General features: G+C 36.6%; 1 protein-coding gene across 11 annotated transcripts in view; it reads left to right on the plus strand.

Annotated features, from left to right (window-relative positions):
- The window catches only part of ABI2 (abl interactor 2), a 64,942-nt gene that overhangs the window by 10,611 nt on the left and 35,182 nt on the right, over window positions 1-19,149 (plus strand). For all 11 annotated transcript variants that reach the window (XM_085585188.1, XM_021531346.4, XM_021531348.3 and 8 more), the window contains exon 2: window positions 15,624-15,791. In XM_085585188.1, coding sequence (XP_085441314.1) covers window positions 15,624-15,791 — 168 coding nt within the window. The remainder of the gene's footprint in view (window positions 1-15,623; window positions 15,792-19,149) is intronic.

Consider the following 19,149-nt stretch of genomic DNA (forward strand, 5'->3'; position numbering starts at 1 on the left):
AGTTACACAGCTCTTATATGATGTTGTCTCTAGATCTCGTACTTCACAAATCAGGGTAAGGACAGCTTTTGTGTACAAACAGTGGAAGGAGTTAATTTTGATCTGGATTCCATATGCCCTTAAGGCTCTGAACACAGTCCTTCAAGAGTTGTTTGCATGGTTTTCTTTGACTAATTATAGGGGGAATATGAGTGGTTTTTCCTGAGTTTTAGGGACAAAGTGTTCAATGAAATGACTGGAAGATGATGTGTGATACAAAAAAATCCAATTGCTTGCGTCTAGGAAGGTGGATGATTAGAGGTTATGCAGTTGGTAAATCCTTCTTCTTAAAGGAGGAGAGAATTGCTTGTCTGAAAATTTGTGCTTTCTCTGTGTCTCTTTGTCTTAAAACCTAGGATCCATGTTGTGAAACTCTTCAGGATAGTTTTATTTATTGCCATAGCTGGATGGATGGAGAGGTGATATTATTTGGGCATGCCTTATCAAATGAACAGGTCATTCATGCAGCACTTTTCATGGAGGTGTAGAGAAAACGCTTCTTTCAGATGGTAGTAGAACTTGCTGAGTATATAGTTGTAACAATCTGTTCAGACAACTTGAAAATGAATTCACATTAAAAAAAATGCAAGGCTAGAAAATCTTTTATGACATAGAAAAAGCATTCAGCAGTTGAAATGTTCTTATTTTTGTCATTTAAGTTCTTTGATGTTTCTATTTTTGTGACAACAAATTGCTCAGAATTGTCAGAAGAATAACATTAAAATTTGGTGAATAAGTGAAGATTGATACTCAGTCTCTGTCATAATTATGGTGAAAGTAAACACAGTCATGGGGATTCTTCATATCCTCTATTGGAGCATTAAACTGCTGTGAGAAGAATCGTACGTTCTTTCACAAGTCTGCAATGTCTCTTACAACTTGCATGGTGTAAGTTTTCATTTTTGCAGTTTGGTGTAAGTTTTCATTTTTGCAGTTTGGTGCAGTGCCCAGGTAATGCAGTGTTGTGCTGTACAGCTGCTCCGTTGCAGTGCAGTGCTGCGGGTTGGGGTGGGCTGCCTGCAGCGCTGCACGCAGCACGTGCAGCCCTCGGCATGTGTTCTGGGGCTGAGAGCTCTGGCCACTGGGAGACTTCCCAGCACGTGGAAAGCTGTCTGCCACTGCTCTAGTTAGAGATGATGAAATTTGGCCTATATGGGGAACAGCATGATAATTCTTAACTGTGGGATTAAAATGATTCTTTCCTGAAATATTTGTCACTGAATTTAGATTGTATAGCAGGAAGGAAGTGTTTCTCCTATTTGTGTAGTCTGTATATTACTGTTCTTGAAAATTGTTTGAAAAAATCGACTTTTTAAACAGTTGCATTTGAAAAAAATCATTATTAGTAATTTTGTTAGGTGAGGAAAATAATGTATTAATTTACTTAATGAAACCTGATCTTAAGTTTTACTGGCCTACTCTGGATGTGGCTTTTGTAGGGGAAAATAAGAGTGCATTTTATCTTCTGCTGAGATGTCTGTGACTGTTGCTGACTTCTCTGTCCTACGTGAATGCTTACCAATCTATAAATATTGAAAGTAGTAAAAATTCTATAAATATGGGGAAAGAAAGGTGTTTAATTGCTCTTAAAGAAATTAATCCTGCCTGATATAGGATTGTCTAAGGGATGTTTGTAAAGGTCTTGGGCAGAACAGCACCAGTAAATGCTGAAATCAGTATATAAACAAATCTAAAAGGGCCTGGTGAAAATCTGGCTCACATTAGATAAACAGAGAAAAGAAAAATTATTATTTCACCCGTTTTGATAAGTAAGATAGTGCCTGCAGATGTTTTTGTTGTTAAAAAAGTGCTTTAGTGGAAGCTGAGTTCTGGAACATCATTATTATGTGTGCAGAGGTGGGCAGCTGTGAATTTCGGAGCATTGCAGATGCTCTATTCTACTTTGAGAGTGTTTGTCTGATTCATTCGTCTGTCCTTTACTGAAGCTTTTGTGGTAACCACCTTTTCCAGGACAGATTTTGTAGAACTACTTGTACCATTGTATGTGCTGCTTATTTTTCATTTTAGAATTGCTTCCAGGTTTACAGAAGACATTCTGTTGGATCCCAAATAACTTGACTGATTTTTTGAAGGTGTTCTTATAGAACTGTGTCCTTACCTGCTGCCTCTGCAACATCCTGCATGGAGATATTCTCCTGGATGTTGACTGGGATATTGCTGAAGTAATGTTTTTCAAAATATCCTCGTGTAATTTTGTGTTTTTCACATGAGTTAGAGGTAGGTGTTCTCTTCAGCTGACATCGAAATATTAGAACAAAGGAACTCGAACATTTTAGAAATAGAAGCTCTTGTTTGGTATTGCAGTCATTCTCATGGAGTTTGTTGTATTCCTTTAAGTTTATTCAATGCTTTTGATTCAAAGAATGTATTTGGTGCACAATCTACTTTCTTTGTGTGAAGACATAAAAACAACCTCATAGAATTTACAGAATTGCCAAGGCGTCCATGGGCTATTAGCTAATGCTAGTGCTTTGTTTTAAGACAGTAGATTTAAACATTTACTGTATGAAATTCCAATCTTGTTCTGAAGGGATTTTCAAAAAAGTATGGTCTCTTCAAGCTCATCCTGATTGACGTTCTGAATAATGGGCCTTTATAGCTAGCAAGAAGAACCTTATTCCTGGTAGTTTGTATTTCAAGTCCTGGTTTTTCTTTACCAGACAGAAAACTCTCCATATTTCAGAGAGAAATTCTGAAATGGCTCAGTGACCTGCATTGCTTTGTTTCAAGTCTGGGGAATCCTAGAAATACTGTGTGTGGAGAAAAACTTTGCCAAGGTTGGATTCGGTTATCAGGCATATTGCTTTTGATAACTCAGTGTGATACTTGTTAATTCTTAAAAAAGTAACTGTATAATTTGCAGAAAGAAGTAATATTTAAACTGGATGGATGTTACTGTGTTACAGTTGCAGTGTTGTTAATATGAAAAATCAAATGCACATCCTTTTATGCAATTAAAATGGCTGCATATTGTTTCTAGAAACAAAGTTACCACTTGCATGAAACAGTCTGGGTGAGTATTGCTCTTAATGTGCATGTAGGTCATACTTAGAAAATGTGTGTGCAAAGTAGAGATCTTGCTGGAAATAATTACAGAACATTTGATGCTGTGCTGTTAAGTTACGTACTGCAGGTTGAATATAGCAACTTGGCTTGCTGTTTTTGAGCTACATCGCAATTGACAGAAGGTTTACTTATAATTTTGAAGTAAATGGACCAAAACTGCTTGTTAAACTGGGAAAAAGAATAATTGCTACTTACTTAATAAGTGCTTGCAGAAAAGGGTTTTTTCTGCTTACTTTCTGAGATTCTTAAATTGCAACATCATAGCAAAGTTTGAGTCTAGTTGAAATGAAAAACCTCCTTTAACATTATAATTTTTTATTTGTTGACAACTCTTTTACAAGCATGAAGAAAAAGGGTTCTGTAAAATCTTTATTTCTAGCAATTTACCCTTGGGAATTAGACTGGGACTCCTCAGTTGAGGAGGTGACTTTTATATTTCTAATATGTTCTCTAGTAAGTGCATAACGGAATTCTGGGCTTGGCTGTGTCCCCATAAGAGGCCAGAATCCCATTCTCACTCTGCCAATATTGTATTTTGTCCAATGCTATGGTAACAGGAACAAAAGGTTGTAAAAACATTCTTTGCCAGAAAAATGAGCAGATGCATCTCTCAGGACACATAGGGAACAAATCTACTTAATAAGAAAGCACTGGTTGTGATTTTCAGATTTCAGAATGAACTTGCACTAACTTTCTTTCACTTTATCATGGTGGTTTGTTTAGTTAATCTCCATCGTGGGTTCAGTTATGACTGGGTGTCGTTGAGTGTTACCAACACCTTCAGCAGGTGGGTTGTACTACAGAGGTCAGCTTGCAGCAAGATGAACATGGATATCAGGAACAAATCAGCCTGTTGTTGCTTGCTTCTGCTCTCTTTCTGGCAAGCATTTACGGTGACAGCATGGAAGAAGTGTGAGCTGTGTGGGCTGTTGTGATTTGTCAGTCAGACAAGAGTATGTCGATGTCTGGTCATGTAAAGGGGTGCAAATGCACATTTGAGGTGGTGGGACTCTGCCACGTGTGTGGCATTGCAGGGGTCAGAGACTTGGGCCTTTAAGTGGTTCTGCAGTAGGCAAAGACAGCTGTCCTGTTTGTTTTAATGCAAAAAAGAAAGAGGGACAGATTGGGCAACCTTTCATGGAAGAATGAGGGAAACCTCTTCTGATTCTTTTGTTCTGTGCTATAGAGTGATCAGCTGCCACTGCAGCTCACCCAGGTTCTGCTAATTTAGCATAAATCTCTAGGTTTTGGGGTATGCTATGCTGCCAGTGGTTCTTTTGCCTCCTAGAAGAATATTGTATATTGTAGCTGTTCTGTGAAAGTTTCTTATTTTGATCTGTACTTTTTCTTATAAAATATTTTTTTTTTTTCTGTTCTGTCAGATTGTGGACATGGATCTGAAGACAGTTCATTTCTTTCATTATGTCTGAATTGGTAGCAGCTTTAAAAAGTGCCAAGTAAGAATAATTTCACATTTAAGGTTAACTGATGATTGTGAAGGAATCTGTGTAATCCAAGTGTCTTTGTTTCCTAGAAGAGTGACTATGCAAATTCCTGCCCCCCCCCCCGTTGGTTTACACCCTCTGCTATCTTTGGAAGGCACTCATGTTACCTGATTGCTATGCCTCTTTACTTCTCTTCAAGCTTTTTTTAGCCATAGTTACCAAAAGTATGTAAATTAAAGTGTAACTTCTAGCGTGATAAAATTTTGGGGCTTGCTCATGTGAGGAAGTAGAGAAAGTGAATAGCAATTGAAATACTTGTATTAGTTAGGGTGGTGATGTGGGAAGAATTCTGAGGATGACAGGACTGCATTTGCCATGGATAGGCAGGCAGGGCTTTCCTGCAGCTTGTGTTCCTTGAGCTGCTCAGTCTTTTGGAGTACCTAAGGAAGTGGGACACGGAGCCCCGTGTTGCTGTGGTAAGTGATGGGGGTGTTCTCTCCACACCTGCCAGCCTCTCTCGGGAGCTATTGGCCGAATAGGGTGTGCATCTGCCCTGGGTATGCTGCAATTACAGGTGTCCTGCATCTGATTGTTTACAGGGGTATGCTGGGTTGTAAGCTGTGATGGTGGAGGATGTGGCTGTGTGTCCTACTTAGCTTTCCTTGCTATGAGCTTGTGATGTCTGGCAGTGGACACTTGGAAGCAGAATCTACTGCTGCTGCCACAGATCACTCTGCTTGTGATTCTAAATCAGAGACATTAGTTGACCTCAATCACTGCTATGTAATGAATTGAATTGAGAATTTATAGTGGAAGGAAGAAACTGGAAAAATTGGGAAATAACTCAGTTGTTACATAAACCCTGGTGACTAGATAATATTTTGTAAAGCTGAAGTAAATATCCTTGCTTAGAAATGGTAGATTTTGTCAGATTTCAAGAGACAGAGATAAAAGTCTGTTCATCTGATATTGATAGTGGAGAACACAATTTATGCAAAAGCATTTTTTGTACAGCAGAATGCACTTATTATATGATTGTAGTTTTTACTTGTGAAAACCACTTTGCATATAAAGTAATTTTTGCAAATGCTACCACTTGCTTTATTTTTATTAACTAACTGTAAAATTAAATTTGAGTTTATCAGTGATTTTGACTTGTAAACTCTGTTCAAACCTCTGCATATTAAAATGTCCTTGGTGAATGAAGAGTTGTAGAACAGCAAATATATGAGATAATAGAGTTAAGCCTGTGGATCTTTGCTGTTTCTGAGGTTCTTAATTCAGTGCATTTGTATTGGCCTAGCCTCTTATGGCCACAAATGTGGTGATACTGTGATGTTATTAAAGCCAAAATTGGCCTTGTCTCTGGAACTCCAACAATAATTATGTTGTTTAGGAACCAGAAAATGACCCACTTCTCTCAGCTGTGTTATTGCAGAAGAGGTACCAGAGAAGGGTGAAACCTGCTCTGGTTTCACAGAATGGGCAGGGGAGGAGGTTCCTGCACTGCTGCTTCCTCTCGAGCAAGAGCAAAGGGTAATGCTGTGCAGCAGTGATGAGTACCTAGTAACATAACTACGTCTTAACTATATTCTAGATGTAAATGCATTTGGATGCTAGCATGCTGTTCTTGTGATACAATTTGTGATGCATAATTTTAAACTGTGTTACTGCTGCAGTGAAATAGTTTTTTATAACCTTGTCTAGTAGGTTTGTGTGAATACATCATGCCCTTTTATTTTTGCATGAACAGGACACTTTGGCTCTATTCACAAGGAACAAGAACTTGCAAGGTCTCATGAGAGCAGGACATTTGTATGTGAAAACTGGTCTGCTGTGCTTGTAAATGTATGACAATAAATACAAAGTTTGATTCTGGTGATGGTTAAGGGAAACAGATGACAGATTTGTTGTAGTGATGCAGGCAGCATGGAAACAGTGGTGCAGGTGGTTAGATATGAGGGAAGCTGTGCTTGTCCACAGCTCCCATTTGCTGTGTTTTTCTCTTGGGTAGAGTAGACTGATAGTGCTGTCACAGATCTCAAGCCAGTGAGCTAGTTTTACCCCCACAGGCGACCTTGAATGCATTTTAAAAAGCAGTATGTATTTTAAAAAGCAGCTTTTCGTTTTAGGAGGTTAGGTTCTGTGGAAAGGTAGCTTTTCTAGCTGTTAATCACACCTATATTTTGAGGCTCAGCACAGGACTGAAAATATCAAGTAAATTTATGGCACTGAAAACAAAAGACTGCAATTTAATGCAAATAACCTCATAGAGACTGCAGCAGATTATTGATACTGAGTTTAAGATAGCTTAAAAATCAGGCAGTCACACTTGTAATCAAGAAGTTCTAGTGACATTTAGTGAATCATTATAGTTTTTTTAATAGTTTGGAAAACAGAATAACTTGATGTACAAGACTTTACTGGAGTATGAATGCTAAGAGTATATTCTTTAGCTAGCATGCTTTTTATTAGTATGCAGATAAATAAAGACAAATTGTAATTATAAATGGTTAAAATGGGAATAACTATTTATATTATATTAATATTAGTGTGATAAGATTAATGTAGTTAACGTTGTGTTTGGAAATTACTTTTTAAAATACCACATTTATTACTTACTCTTTGAATGTAGTTTGAATTATAAAATCTAGTGACAGTTTTGATGCATTCTTAATTCTAAACCCAGTATATTGTGTAATGATTGTGTTTGGCCAAAATGCCAATGTTCCTTACGCAGCTTTGTTGATTACTGTGTGATCTCTGATCAAAAGACGATCTGTTTTACTAAATGTAGGACATACAGAATTCACAGTGCTGTGAGAATAGTGCTAATTCCATTATCAATTGTAAAGAGAAGAGTTTACTTCAGTATGTTCACATTTAAAGTTATTTAAATTTTAAATACACTTCATGTGAACAGCAAGTTAATTGCTTTCACGTAGATGTTGAGTAGAGACTTTGGATAGAGTTGAGGAGAAAGGTATTTACTTTTCAGCCTGACAAATACTGATACTGTGGGATGGTTTAGGTGCCTGACTATCCTCTGTCTTTGCCTAGATGGTCCACCCACAACTGAAGTTCCATTTAGTGATGATCCTTAGCCTGTGTCTTGTCATTTCCAAGAGCAGTTCATTAATAAAAAAGTTGCATCACTAGGAGACTTGACATGCTCTGCTCCTTTCTTCGCAGATGTGACAAAGAGTTTTCAAGCAGATTACTTTAATTATAGTTGATGTTCAGATAAGGTCATGCTAAAATTATTGTGAAGAAAAAATATTCTATCTCCAGACTCTAGAGCTACCATTGCTACTAATTTGTAGGCCAAATTACCAGTCTCAGTAATCTTGTTGCTTCCCCTGTTCACAGTCTCAGTGTGTTTTGCTGCCCATGTTTTCTTTTGAATGCAAAGTAATAGAAAGCTGTCAGAGAACTTACGAGTGGGTTTGAGGCAGGGTGTGTGCTGAGAAGTGTTTCTCATTTGTGTCCAAAATGTTGTTTGCTTATGTTGTCTAACATTTGATTAATTCATAATGTTTAGAGTGCAGAGTACATGTAAATTGGCAATACCTGTGAGCTCTTCTTAGTTTTAAAAGAGAAATCAAGCAATGAAAACAGCCTTTTGTCTTTCTAAAATAATAACAAATAATTATATATATATTCATTATATAATCATGAATAAACAATTACATAGAGACAGATCTTTGCACATGAAGATGAATAGTATAGAGATGATGCTATAACAATTGGCAAGAACAAAAAAATTCTACTCCCAACCCCAGGTACTGTGTAATTTTGGTTATATTAAAGAACAGGTAGACTGAGTTTCCCTGTCCTTTGTGTTAATATAACACATGGATTGTTTTGCATCCAAAAGGGAAATTTGGGGGTTTTCTGGTGCCACAGAAATAAGTGTCTTAGAGCTCTATGGCCTTTAGGTTTTTTCTGAAATTCTGGGAGCGCTCGTTTCCTTCTGTCCTAACATGTCAGTGATTGCTTCTGCCTCTTTGTGCCTGTTTCTCCTGTGTGTTAGAGACAGTGCCATAGGAATTGGTGGGTACTTGTTTTCTGTCCTGGGAGTGAGCAGTTCCGGTAGTGAAAGAGGAGTGAGGGATATTCTTTAGCAAGTATTTAATGAGCCCATTTGTTGAAACAGAAAACTACTGTATTTTTCACTGACAGTTATGTAAGTTTTTGGCATGATTTTGACTTAATTATTGGATTAATGATGCTCAGTTTTCTTCTCAATCATTTTTTGTAGTTCACGGAAGGACCTCAGAAAGCACTTGGATGGACTGAGCAAATGCCATCTGTGCAGTTGAATAAAAGTGTGTATAATACTTAATTATGTATGAGGCTTTCAGTAACTTCAAGGAATTCAGCAACAATTAAAATGAAAAGGATGATATAAGAGCTCAATCTATTTTTCACAGGAAAACTGAAATGTGCTTTGTCAGTATCACAGTTGGGCACATTCTGTACTGAATAATGGAAGCTTGTTGAAATCTAGCATGCAGCTTTTGTTCTTGAGACTTCTCGAAGCTGGTGCAACCTCAGCAGAAACCTGAGGGGTTTTTCTAGCTGGTTGTAAGACAAATGCCAACTTGGGTTTGTGTTAACAGTAATCAGAAGAAACAACTGTTACATCGACTAAATGAAAGTAATCTTCTGTCTTATTTTTTAAATTTTACTATTACTTTTTCATCACATATATGAGTTTGTTTCACTAAACAGTCCTGTTCTGAACAATAGCAAGAGATGCTCTATATGTTGGGGAATTGATTAGTATATTCTGGATATACTTTTTTGTGTAGTTAGTCTGGTGACACACTCTTCAACTTTAACTTCCACTTTTATATGCCTAAATATTACTGCATAAATTTCTTGCACAAATCCCTTGAAGAGTTGATTTGAGTATGAATTGAGATTATTTTCCATTCAGAACTCTGTTTGCTAAACAAATGTGGATGACAGTAGCCTCAGGAATGAAAAGCTCTATATTTTTGCCCCCTTTCAATTCAACAATAAGTATTAATCTTGGATGAATTTTGGTTGCAGTTATATTGATACTAAAAGCAGCAGCTTGTGTCACTGTTCTGTAATAAGAAACACAGTTTCTTTCTCAACTCATAGGTTCAGACTTTTTGGCTCATCCAGTAGAATTTGTGCAAGTCTTGATAGCCCGACTGCAGAACTGAATTTCCGAGCTGATGATGACTACTGGATAAATAACTATTTTTTTAACTGTAGCATAAAAGAAACCTAGCTACAATAACCAACTAAAATACCAGTAGCTTTTAATGTTTCCTTTCATGAACCGCTTTCAGACCTGTCTTTTTGAGCTCTTTCCAAATCATAAGAAATATTTTTTTCTTTTTTAATGTGTTGCTATCTTTGAAATCTTTCCTTCTAATTTAGTAGCATTTTGAGCATTTGGTAGCATTTTTTCTTTTATGTAGTTGGATCGATGTTTTGTAAATCTTTCTGTAGGGTTCATGTAGCCTCTCAGCATTTTTTTCTTTATAGAATATTTTTATCCATTAGTAGCTGCTTTTCTGTACAAAATTATTCAGGTTCTTCTTAACAGGGCCATAACAGACCTTATCACTAGGATTTTGCTGATCACTGGGTGGGAGAATGCCTTAATGTCTTGCTTTCTTTCTAGCCCTGCTTTTTATGCACTATATGCATGTAAAAATTCCTTTTGCCAATCATGTAGCCAAATAGTTTTGTCATCTTAGATACCTTACTGCATGTTTTATTTTCTCATCTGCCCCATTCAATATTTGTTTCTTCTTTGTAATCTGTTTTTTAATTGTATAAAAGTTTGTGTTTTCTAAGGCAGGAGAATAAAGATTGAGACATTTAATTCCTAAAGTAAAAGGATATTTTATAGAGTTGCAGTCCAGACTATTTCATATTCAAATCTGGTAGTGCAATTGTGTAGTGTAAATGGAACTTGCAGAGTGGGAAGAAAAAGTGATGCCGGGGATCTGTATCCTGACATGAAAAGCAGTCATATTTGTATTTACTGCAGGTTGAATTCCACATAATTTCTAATGCTAGCAATTTATACACTCTAATAAAAAATAAGCATTATTTTCAGGTGACCATTTGCAATCATTTGAGCTGTCAGATTTAGTGTCCATTTTTGGACTGGCATGTGGAAGTGGAAACTGTTAATAATTCTCCAGTGTCTGAAAGCAAGCACACTATTGCCTTGTGTATGTAAGACATGGCTTTTCTGACTGCCTGAGAAGTCTGTGCATTTGTAGCTGACTTGAGTGACTTTGATCTCCTGCTATCTAAAAGCCCCAGTTTGTATAGTCACTGTGTTCTGTGCTGTAGCTCTCAGGCTGGATTCATCCTGTGAAACATTTCCATGTAGCTGATAGCTTGTTTTGTTTTCTGGTGGAGACAAAAGAACTGTTTCAGTACTGGGTGCTTCCGACAAATGGAAAACACTCTCCAGGGGAGCTGGGCAGAGCCATGGCTGCTGCTGTGTCCAAGTGCATGGGGAACCAATTCCTGCTGCTGTGGGGGGACCATTTCCCAGTTCTAGCGGACACTGTCCCCAGTCTGTGTGTGGCTGGCAGATCTCTGTGGTGAGTCAAAATGGTGCTCTTACTGCTGAGAGAAGGAGAAAAGGATGCTGCCTTGTGGCTCACGTGAGCACCTGATGTGTGCATTGTGTGGAGAAAGATGATAGAATAAATGATAAGCTGTTGCCTGGAAATTCCATAACATAGGCACAAAAGACATGATCTAAACTTTTCTATTTCAGGCTGTGAAGATGATCCAGCTGTGATACTCAAATATTTTAACATTGTGTGAGAAGTCAAAGCTACAAGTTTGAGGTGGAGACACAGCAGCATTCTTAACACAGTTAATGGAAAATTATTAAGGGAAACATGAGACACTGCACAGTTCGGGTGAAGAAAAACTACAGGTAGTGCAGAACTGGAAAAACTGCAGTGATGTTCCAGCACTTGTTCTTTTTCTAGCAAGCTCAACAGCTCTGGATAGTTCTTCCCTCTTTATTCTAGATTGTATCATTCCTTGTGTTTCTCTGGCGATGCAGTGGTTTGGATGAGGCAAAACTTATAATTTGGTTTATGGATCAGATGATTTTCATTTGGGGTGTGCCTCCTGGTCTTTTTCACTACAGCAGATCGAGAATGCACTTGGTGTTGGGGACATCTCCTGTGACAGGTACTGCTGATGGAAGTAGATCCTGAGTTCCATAATACCATGACAGTTGTTCAGACCACAATTCACTGAGTTGCTTTGCTTTTCTTTGTGGCATCTACATACTTTTACTAGGGGTAGTGTTTACAATTTTGCATGTCAGGGAAGATAATGGAAGTGACTGGAGTTTAAAACAACCATTTGTTTCTAAAGTTAGTTTTAACTAGGTCAGGTAATTAGTCTGCCATGTGGCCATGCATAGACAATGGAATTGGTATGTTAGGTCTAGGAATGAGAGGATCCCTATGCTTGCAGTGTTTCAGAAGACCTGTTTGTCAAACAATAGCTTTGATTTCTTGAATTTATTATCCATTAAAAAAATATGGATCAAACTGATCTAATGGTTGAAAGCATTGCTTTCCTAAGAATTGTGTGTGGATAGATGTTATGAGCCTGTATTTTTTCGTAGGCATGCATGATTTTGTGTATGAATGCTAAAGATACTTTAAAACTGAAATGGAAAGATATTCAAAGGTCTGCTTCGTGGCATTTAATTTAAGGTACTAATTTAAGGCACTACCAGTGTTTGATACTGCTGAACACAATGTTTCTGAGAACTGAAGGGTTTTGAGGGCTCTGGGTAATATAATTAAGTATCCACAGTAACAAGTCTTTTTGTTATAATGAACATAGAACTTGTTTCTCTTGTTTTGGATACTCCTCACAGAAACAGTATTCCATAGGTTACTGAAATTACTGTGGAGCAAAGTACTGAAAGTACTGAAATTACTTATCAAAATTATTATTGCAAAATTTTCTTTCACTAGAGAATTTTGGTAGCTATGGATGTTGAGATAACTTTTTTTCTGTTTTACTGTCTGATGGGAAGCATACTGACTGGTATTTTGGTGTTAGGAAGATCAGGAGTATCAGAACTAAGACTGCTGAGGATTATGTTTGAATTTTGTTTACTGATAACTTGAAACCATTATCTTATTAGCAGAAATCCCTTTATTTACATAGTCACATAGTCAGTGAACACGGCAGCATTTGCAAGCAATGTAATTTGGCATCCACATGGAGTGTAAATAGGGATCTTGTTACATAGGAGCATATGATAAGACACCATCTCTAGAAATCTACTTATCAAATTAAAATATGGGTTTCATGCTAAACACGACTTTTCATTTCAAGTTAAATTTCTACTGACATTTATTGTTATATTTCCACAGGGGAATTTAAGATTTTTCTGTAAGTGTTCTGGAGTTTTTATTGATTTAGATTGCTGTGAGTCATTGAAGCTTTTATCTCTTTAAAGTTTTCGGGGTAAACATGATTGTTTTAAAATGCTGTCACTAATTATTTTTTGTTCTTTTGAAATGGATTGACGGTAGTAGGTTCAAATAGTTGTTTTAATTTGAACAGATTCTTCACAGGAAGAAAGTTCAAACTTCAGTTTTGCTGTGCCAAACATGAGTGGAGTTTGCCTCAGAGAATTTCAGGTTCTGCAAAAAGTCCTGTAGAGCAAATCACAGTTGTGATCAGCTAAATACATAATTAGACATATCAATCAAATGGGGTTTTGTGTTAATAACAGCTCCAAAGTAGTTTATAGTATTGTTTTATGAGCTCTTCAATGCATTTTGCATTTGAGAAGTCAGGTCCTTGTTGGTTGGAACTAGGGGTGACTTGGATAGGTTACATCTCTGGAAGGACTAGTGCTGAACATGGATTCATATTTGTGCTTCTTTAAGCAGAAAAACCATAGCAGAGGCTCATAATATTTTAAATTACAGGTAGGTTTCCTTTTGTTCTCAAACACTTAGCCTATTAATGTAAAAATACTATATTTGCTGGATTACACTCAGCTCCTCTAGATATACAGTGTACTAATGGAAATCAGCATTTTCTGCTTTATAAATAGATTGGCAGCAGCTGCAGAGCCAAACAGGCGAGCTTCTGGTCATTTTTATTATTGCCACTGAGAAATTGTTTGATTGGCTGTGGGGTGTGGCTGCTGCAGGGGAGTGTGCAGGCTGAGCTGGGGATATGGGCAGGGAGAGGGGAAAAAAGAGTGTATTTACAAGTCAGCAATGGGAGAGCAGAGGTGAAGAGCTGATGTATCTTCATTTGGGAGTCCTTAAGATGAGTCTGAAACACTTTTATGTACAAGACATACTACTCAGCAGGTTAAAAGCCATGAGATCTGGGGATAGCATTTTCCTAACTTCTTTATTGTTGAATATAAGGCAGCATTTATAATTGTGTTCTGTTGGACAATATCCTCATACTGTGCCCTGAGAAGCTTCTAAAATTTTCAGATCCTTCTTCTGTTGGTCTTGTTTTGTCTTATGCATGGGAAAGAAACGCAGTGAGAATGCTCACTCCTGCAGCATTCCTCCTTCCTGCCCATCGAGGCAGCTCTTGGATGAAAAACAGCTGCTGCTCTTCTCCTTCCTAGCAGATGATGAACTGGTACCAGTGCAGCCTGCTAAGTTAGCCATGTTGTTTATGGACACAGGAAGTTGCCAGGAAAGAAAAAGTATTGAGTATCTTTCATCTGAGCATTTATTTGAAGTCTTTTGCCTATGTTTACATATGTGGAATGTTTTTTCCCCATGAAAGCTAGAAATCTTCTCTTACTACAAGGTCTTGGGAAATATAGTGAGCCGTAGGAATTGTTTTTCTGAAATACAGGTATGCTTACTTTCTGTGCTTCTCAAAGTGCATACATAAATACAATGGATGCTAGATTCAGCTTGTGCTGAAAGATGTGAAATGACTTTCTGTTCCTTCTTTAATAACAGCACATTTCTTGAATCTTAATACCCAACCTATATGTATAATATAAAAAGCCAAGGAAGTAATGGAATACTGTATAATAATGACATGTGGGAGTAGAGAACATTTATCAACCTTTAGAAACATTTATCAAGCTTTAGAAACAGCACCATCAGCCTGTGAGATGGCTAAAGATCACCTAAAAGTGAAGTTCACTGTATACTGAAGCCTTGGAAACTGGAAAGTTTCTTAGCATCTTAGTTGTATGTTTTACCAGTGCTTTAATCAGTATTCTTTGTACTGGATTACGTCTTAGTGATATTAACTATTTTTCAAGGAGAAACACAGAATCTTAGCAATTAGATTCTTAGCTTATTGTTTTTAATGCTGTTTGAAATGTATGTATGTTTTTAAATTTCAAATGGATACCTTGTCTATTGAGAGCCCAAATACTTTTAGGTGTTCTACTACTAGAAAAATGGATCATATTAATTTTTCATAGAAGAAAGTATTCACAATGTGAAAAAGTACAAAACATGTTTAAGAAGAAAACATGGACTTACTCTTTCAAAATGATTCCTCTCACATTGTATTCAGCCACCATCTTATGGGAATAATTATAGTTCATTCACTGTGAATGACTATTTGTAACAACAATCAGGTCTAAATGATTAGGAGAGATGAGGAATATGGTATTTGGCAGCTCCTTGTAGGCTGTTAGGAGTTATAAATGAAGTACCAAGTTTAGAAAAATGAAACAGTTCTAAACTGCATAAAATCTTGGATAGGTGTCTCAGAGTGCTTTTCAAGTAAATTGCTAAAATACTGAATAAGAAGTTGGATTTTTTTTCAAGAAAAATCCAGGTATATTTCAAGAAGAAAAGGAGCCTAATTCTTCTTAGAAAGTGTAGAAACTCATAAAATACAAAGGTAGTATCTTCTGTGGAAAAATATTAACTTTTATTTAGAATGAGTTTGACTTGTATAATTCATTGTCTGTAAAGACAGGCAAAAAGAGTTCATTCCAAGAATGTTTTTGTGAAAGACTTTCTAGTAAATAAACCTTTTCTTTCTGTTTTTCAGTCAGCAGATAAGCAGCGAGCCCTGGAAGAAACCAAAGCCTACACAACGCAGTCGTTAGCAAGCGTAGCCTATCTGATCAACACTTTGGCCAACAATGTTCTCCAAATGCTGGACATCCAGGCGTCCCAGCTTCGGCGCATGGAATCTTCAATCAACCACATTTCACAAGTGAGACTTTTTGCTTTTGCCTTTGGTGTTACATAGCAAGTAAAACTCTGAACTGACATTTTGTGAGCAAGAAGAATTTAAAACAGAAGGATGCATTTCTTCTCATATTCGTTCAGGGATTGATTCTGTGCCAGTGTTAGTATGAGCATTTTACATACCAAAGCAGGTTAAATGCATTCTCAGCCAGATTATTGTTTGGAGAGGGGGTCATTCTGCATAAGTGAAAAGCACATAGTAAAATGAGAATATTATGTTAAGAAATCCAAAATGGATGGTGGAAAACAGTACTCATCATCTTTATACTTTTTCTGTTGCTGTAATAGTGGCATCTAATGACAACAGCATAGATGACAAAAATAGCTTGCTCTCAGCTTTTCTTAATAAAATGTATGTTGCAGTGACATGAGCAACAGCCAAAATTAATGTTTCAATTTGTGAATGGTTGCAGAACTCCTGCCATTGCTTGCAGTTTTTCTGAGCAGCAGTAACTAAGTTACTATAATCAGGAACCCAGGTTCAGTCACCACATTGATGAAAGAATTTGACTGCCAGAATGGGCTGAGAATGAATGATGTATAAAAATGCAGATTTTCTAGCCACTGATGGATTGAAAGAGCAATTAAGAGCAATGATACAGCCGGTTCTGGGTTTTGTGTCTGTTTACTGAATATTTTGTGTCTTAGTTGACCAACACATTTTGGCTACCAGGGTTTCTTGATCACCATGTGATAATATAAATTAAAAGAAAGAATACTGTGTTATTTAGAAAATCATTTGAAAGTAGGGGCTGTGTAAGGTAGGAAATAAGTGGATGGATTGGAATCTAACCAGCAAAATAAGTGAATAATTTTATGCTGGCTTAGTGGGATGAATTGCCTCTGATTGGGTCAGAGGAATCCTAGGGCAAGTACAAAGAAAGAGGTGGGGAGGATTTTCTCTTTTGATAGTGCTGTGCTATTAGATTGCTTCAGTTTTCTCATGGATTGGCATCAAAAATAAGCTGGAAGTTTGAATTCTTCTGCTAAATACTCCATGTTAATCATTATGTGGACAAGTAAATTTGGTTTTTTTTCCCAGAAAATGTTATGGATTATCCTGTGTATGCCTGTGCGCTATATCTATATACTCTGTGTGTGTATGTGCTTCCTCACAGGCTAGTGCCAGCTCACCCATATTCCACCTGTTTGAGAGCCTAATACAAAAGACAGCATATTTTGCATTTCATGAATATGGAAAATTAATTTTGTCACACAGTTTCTGTAAAGTAGCTTTTGTGGAAAGAGTCATAGCATTTTAAACTTTTTCCTCCTGAGAAGGTGACATTTCTACAGATTGAAAGCCAGGTCAGATTGTCTTTGACTTTTATACAATACAGCTAGGTATTTAATGTAGAGCACTAAATTAGCAGTACCTCAACACCTAATGAAAATGTATCTGCAAAATTTCATAGGTTGAGCTTGAACAACAAAAAAAAACAAATCTGTGATTTTTTTTTTTCTAATACTGCTGTAAAATTGAAAATCTAGTTTGTTTGGGGAGATTTTTTGTGTGGTTTCTTTCAGGTTTTTTGAGCCTGCATCTATATGTAGGATACTTCTCAAATCTTTATGGAAGAATTAATGTCAAAGGGAGCAGACAGTATTTAAATTTTGGATGTTTCATACATGAAGTGTATTGATCTAAGGAACTTTACTAAGTTGAGTTAATGAGTTTGGAAATGGCTTACTCCCATAACAACAATGTTGTAAATTAGTGTGTCATCTATCTTAATTTCTAGGGTTATTTTTCTTTAAGAAATTAATTTACACAGTTTCTCTATAAATAATTTATTTTCAAGAAATTTGGTTATACCTCTTCTGAAATTAGCCTAATATGCAGGTTTCCTTGGTCTTTATGTTGGGTGTAAAGTTTAGTGGGCTTTTTCTAACAGTACTGAAAATGCATTGTGGTGTAATACCTAACTGCCAAATTAGGATTTCAGTCAGACTGACTTGAAATGAAGTTAGTAACATAGAATGGAAAACAGGTTGGTAATTACAGATGGTAAATTAATTTTTACAGTAATGCTTTGGTCAGTAGGTCTTGGTATTTAAGTTTAGAAAACAATATGTGCAAATTGTGATATCTCAATGGAATCCTGCTTTTAATTCTCATTTGGGATTCCACACATGCTCCAAAAAAAGGAGCAGAACCATTTGGCATTTGGTATGAAAATTTTTCCCAAAGTGCTTGTTTTGTACAAGTAGCTCAGACTGGGAGAGGTGTGATTAACTTCGTAAGATAAAATACTCTGGTTCTCTGTTCATTGGTAGAATGCCAATTTAAATCCCATTCTGTGTTTCCTTCTAAATGCCAACCTAATCAAAGAGCTGAAAAGGAAGCTGATAATCATTTATGCTTTTTCAAGTTGTGTATATGTTGTGAATAAGGAAATTGTTACTATTGAAACTATTTATATGCAAGCGATTAAATCCTATTGGTTTAAAAATTAGAATCACTTTGGTGTAGTCTGAAAGCTGATGAATCTATTCTTACTTGCCTTCTTGAACCTTGTCCAGAACTAGATGATGCAGTTTCATATTTGACTATGAATTTAAATCTTAAATACAGATCATATGTACAAATATTTATACTTGTTAAAAAATTATCTTGCAGCTTTCAAGTTAGCAGTCACTGTGAAATGTTATTAACATCCAAATTCTTTAAATTAATCTGGCAGATTTTTAGGTTTTAATATTCGTATGATGAGAAATGTTTTTTCAGGTTTAGCAAGGTCATTTTGAAAACTGCTGCTAATTGTATGAACAAGCACATTATCACAAAGATGAGTGGTAGTGATGAGTTTTCTGCAGTGGCACTGTGTTGTGGGGAGGTCTGCTGCATCTCCGCTTACAGAACTGAGTGCCACGCTCCTGTTGGTGAGAGCAGGCATGAACAGACTGCAGCCTTGCATTCTCTGCAGGCAGCAGCTGCTGCTTAGCTGGGCTGTGCAACATCTCTGAGCTGTAGAGAAGTTCACTTGGACTTCCCACTCAAAAGTCACTAAAGGTTTGTGACCTTTCTCGGTTGTCTTATTCTTGCACAGCACAAGAATGGCAAAACACTTTAAAAATGGTGATGCAAGGCCAATTTTGCACAGGGCAAGTTACCTGTATATGGAACAAGTAGCTTTTCAGCATTTTTGAAGTATTATGATCTCTTTTTTGGTGTATTAATTGCATGCAACTTGAGACAATTAATGTCATATTTCTTAACATTTCTAGCAATTAGGTAGTTGCTAATTTTAAAGTAATAATCCAGTTTTCAAGCTAATTTGCAATTAGTTTGAATTATGTCAAATTAATAATATTAATAAAAA

This window comes from Lonchura striata, chromosome 7 (assembly GCF_050655825.1).
Source record: "Lonchura striata isolate lonStrDom1 chromosome 7, ASM5065582v1, whole genome shotgun sequence".
Taxonomy (NCBI): domain Eukaryota; kingdom Metazoa; phylum Chordata; class Aves; order Passeriformes; family Estrildidae; genus Lonchura; species Lonchura striata.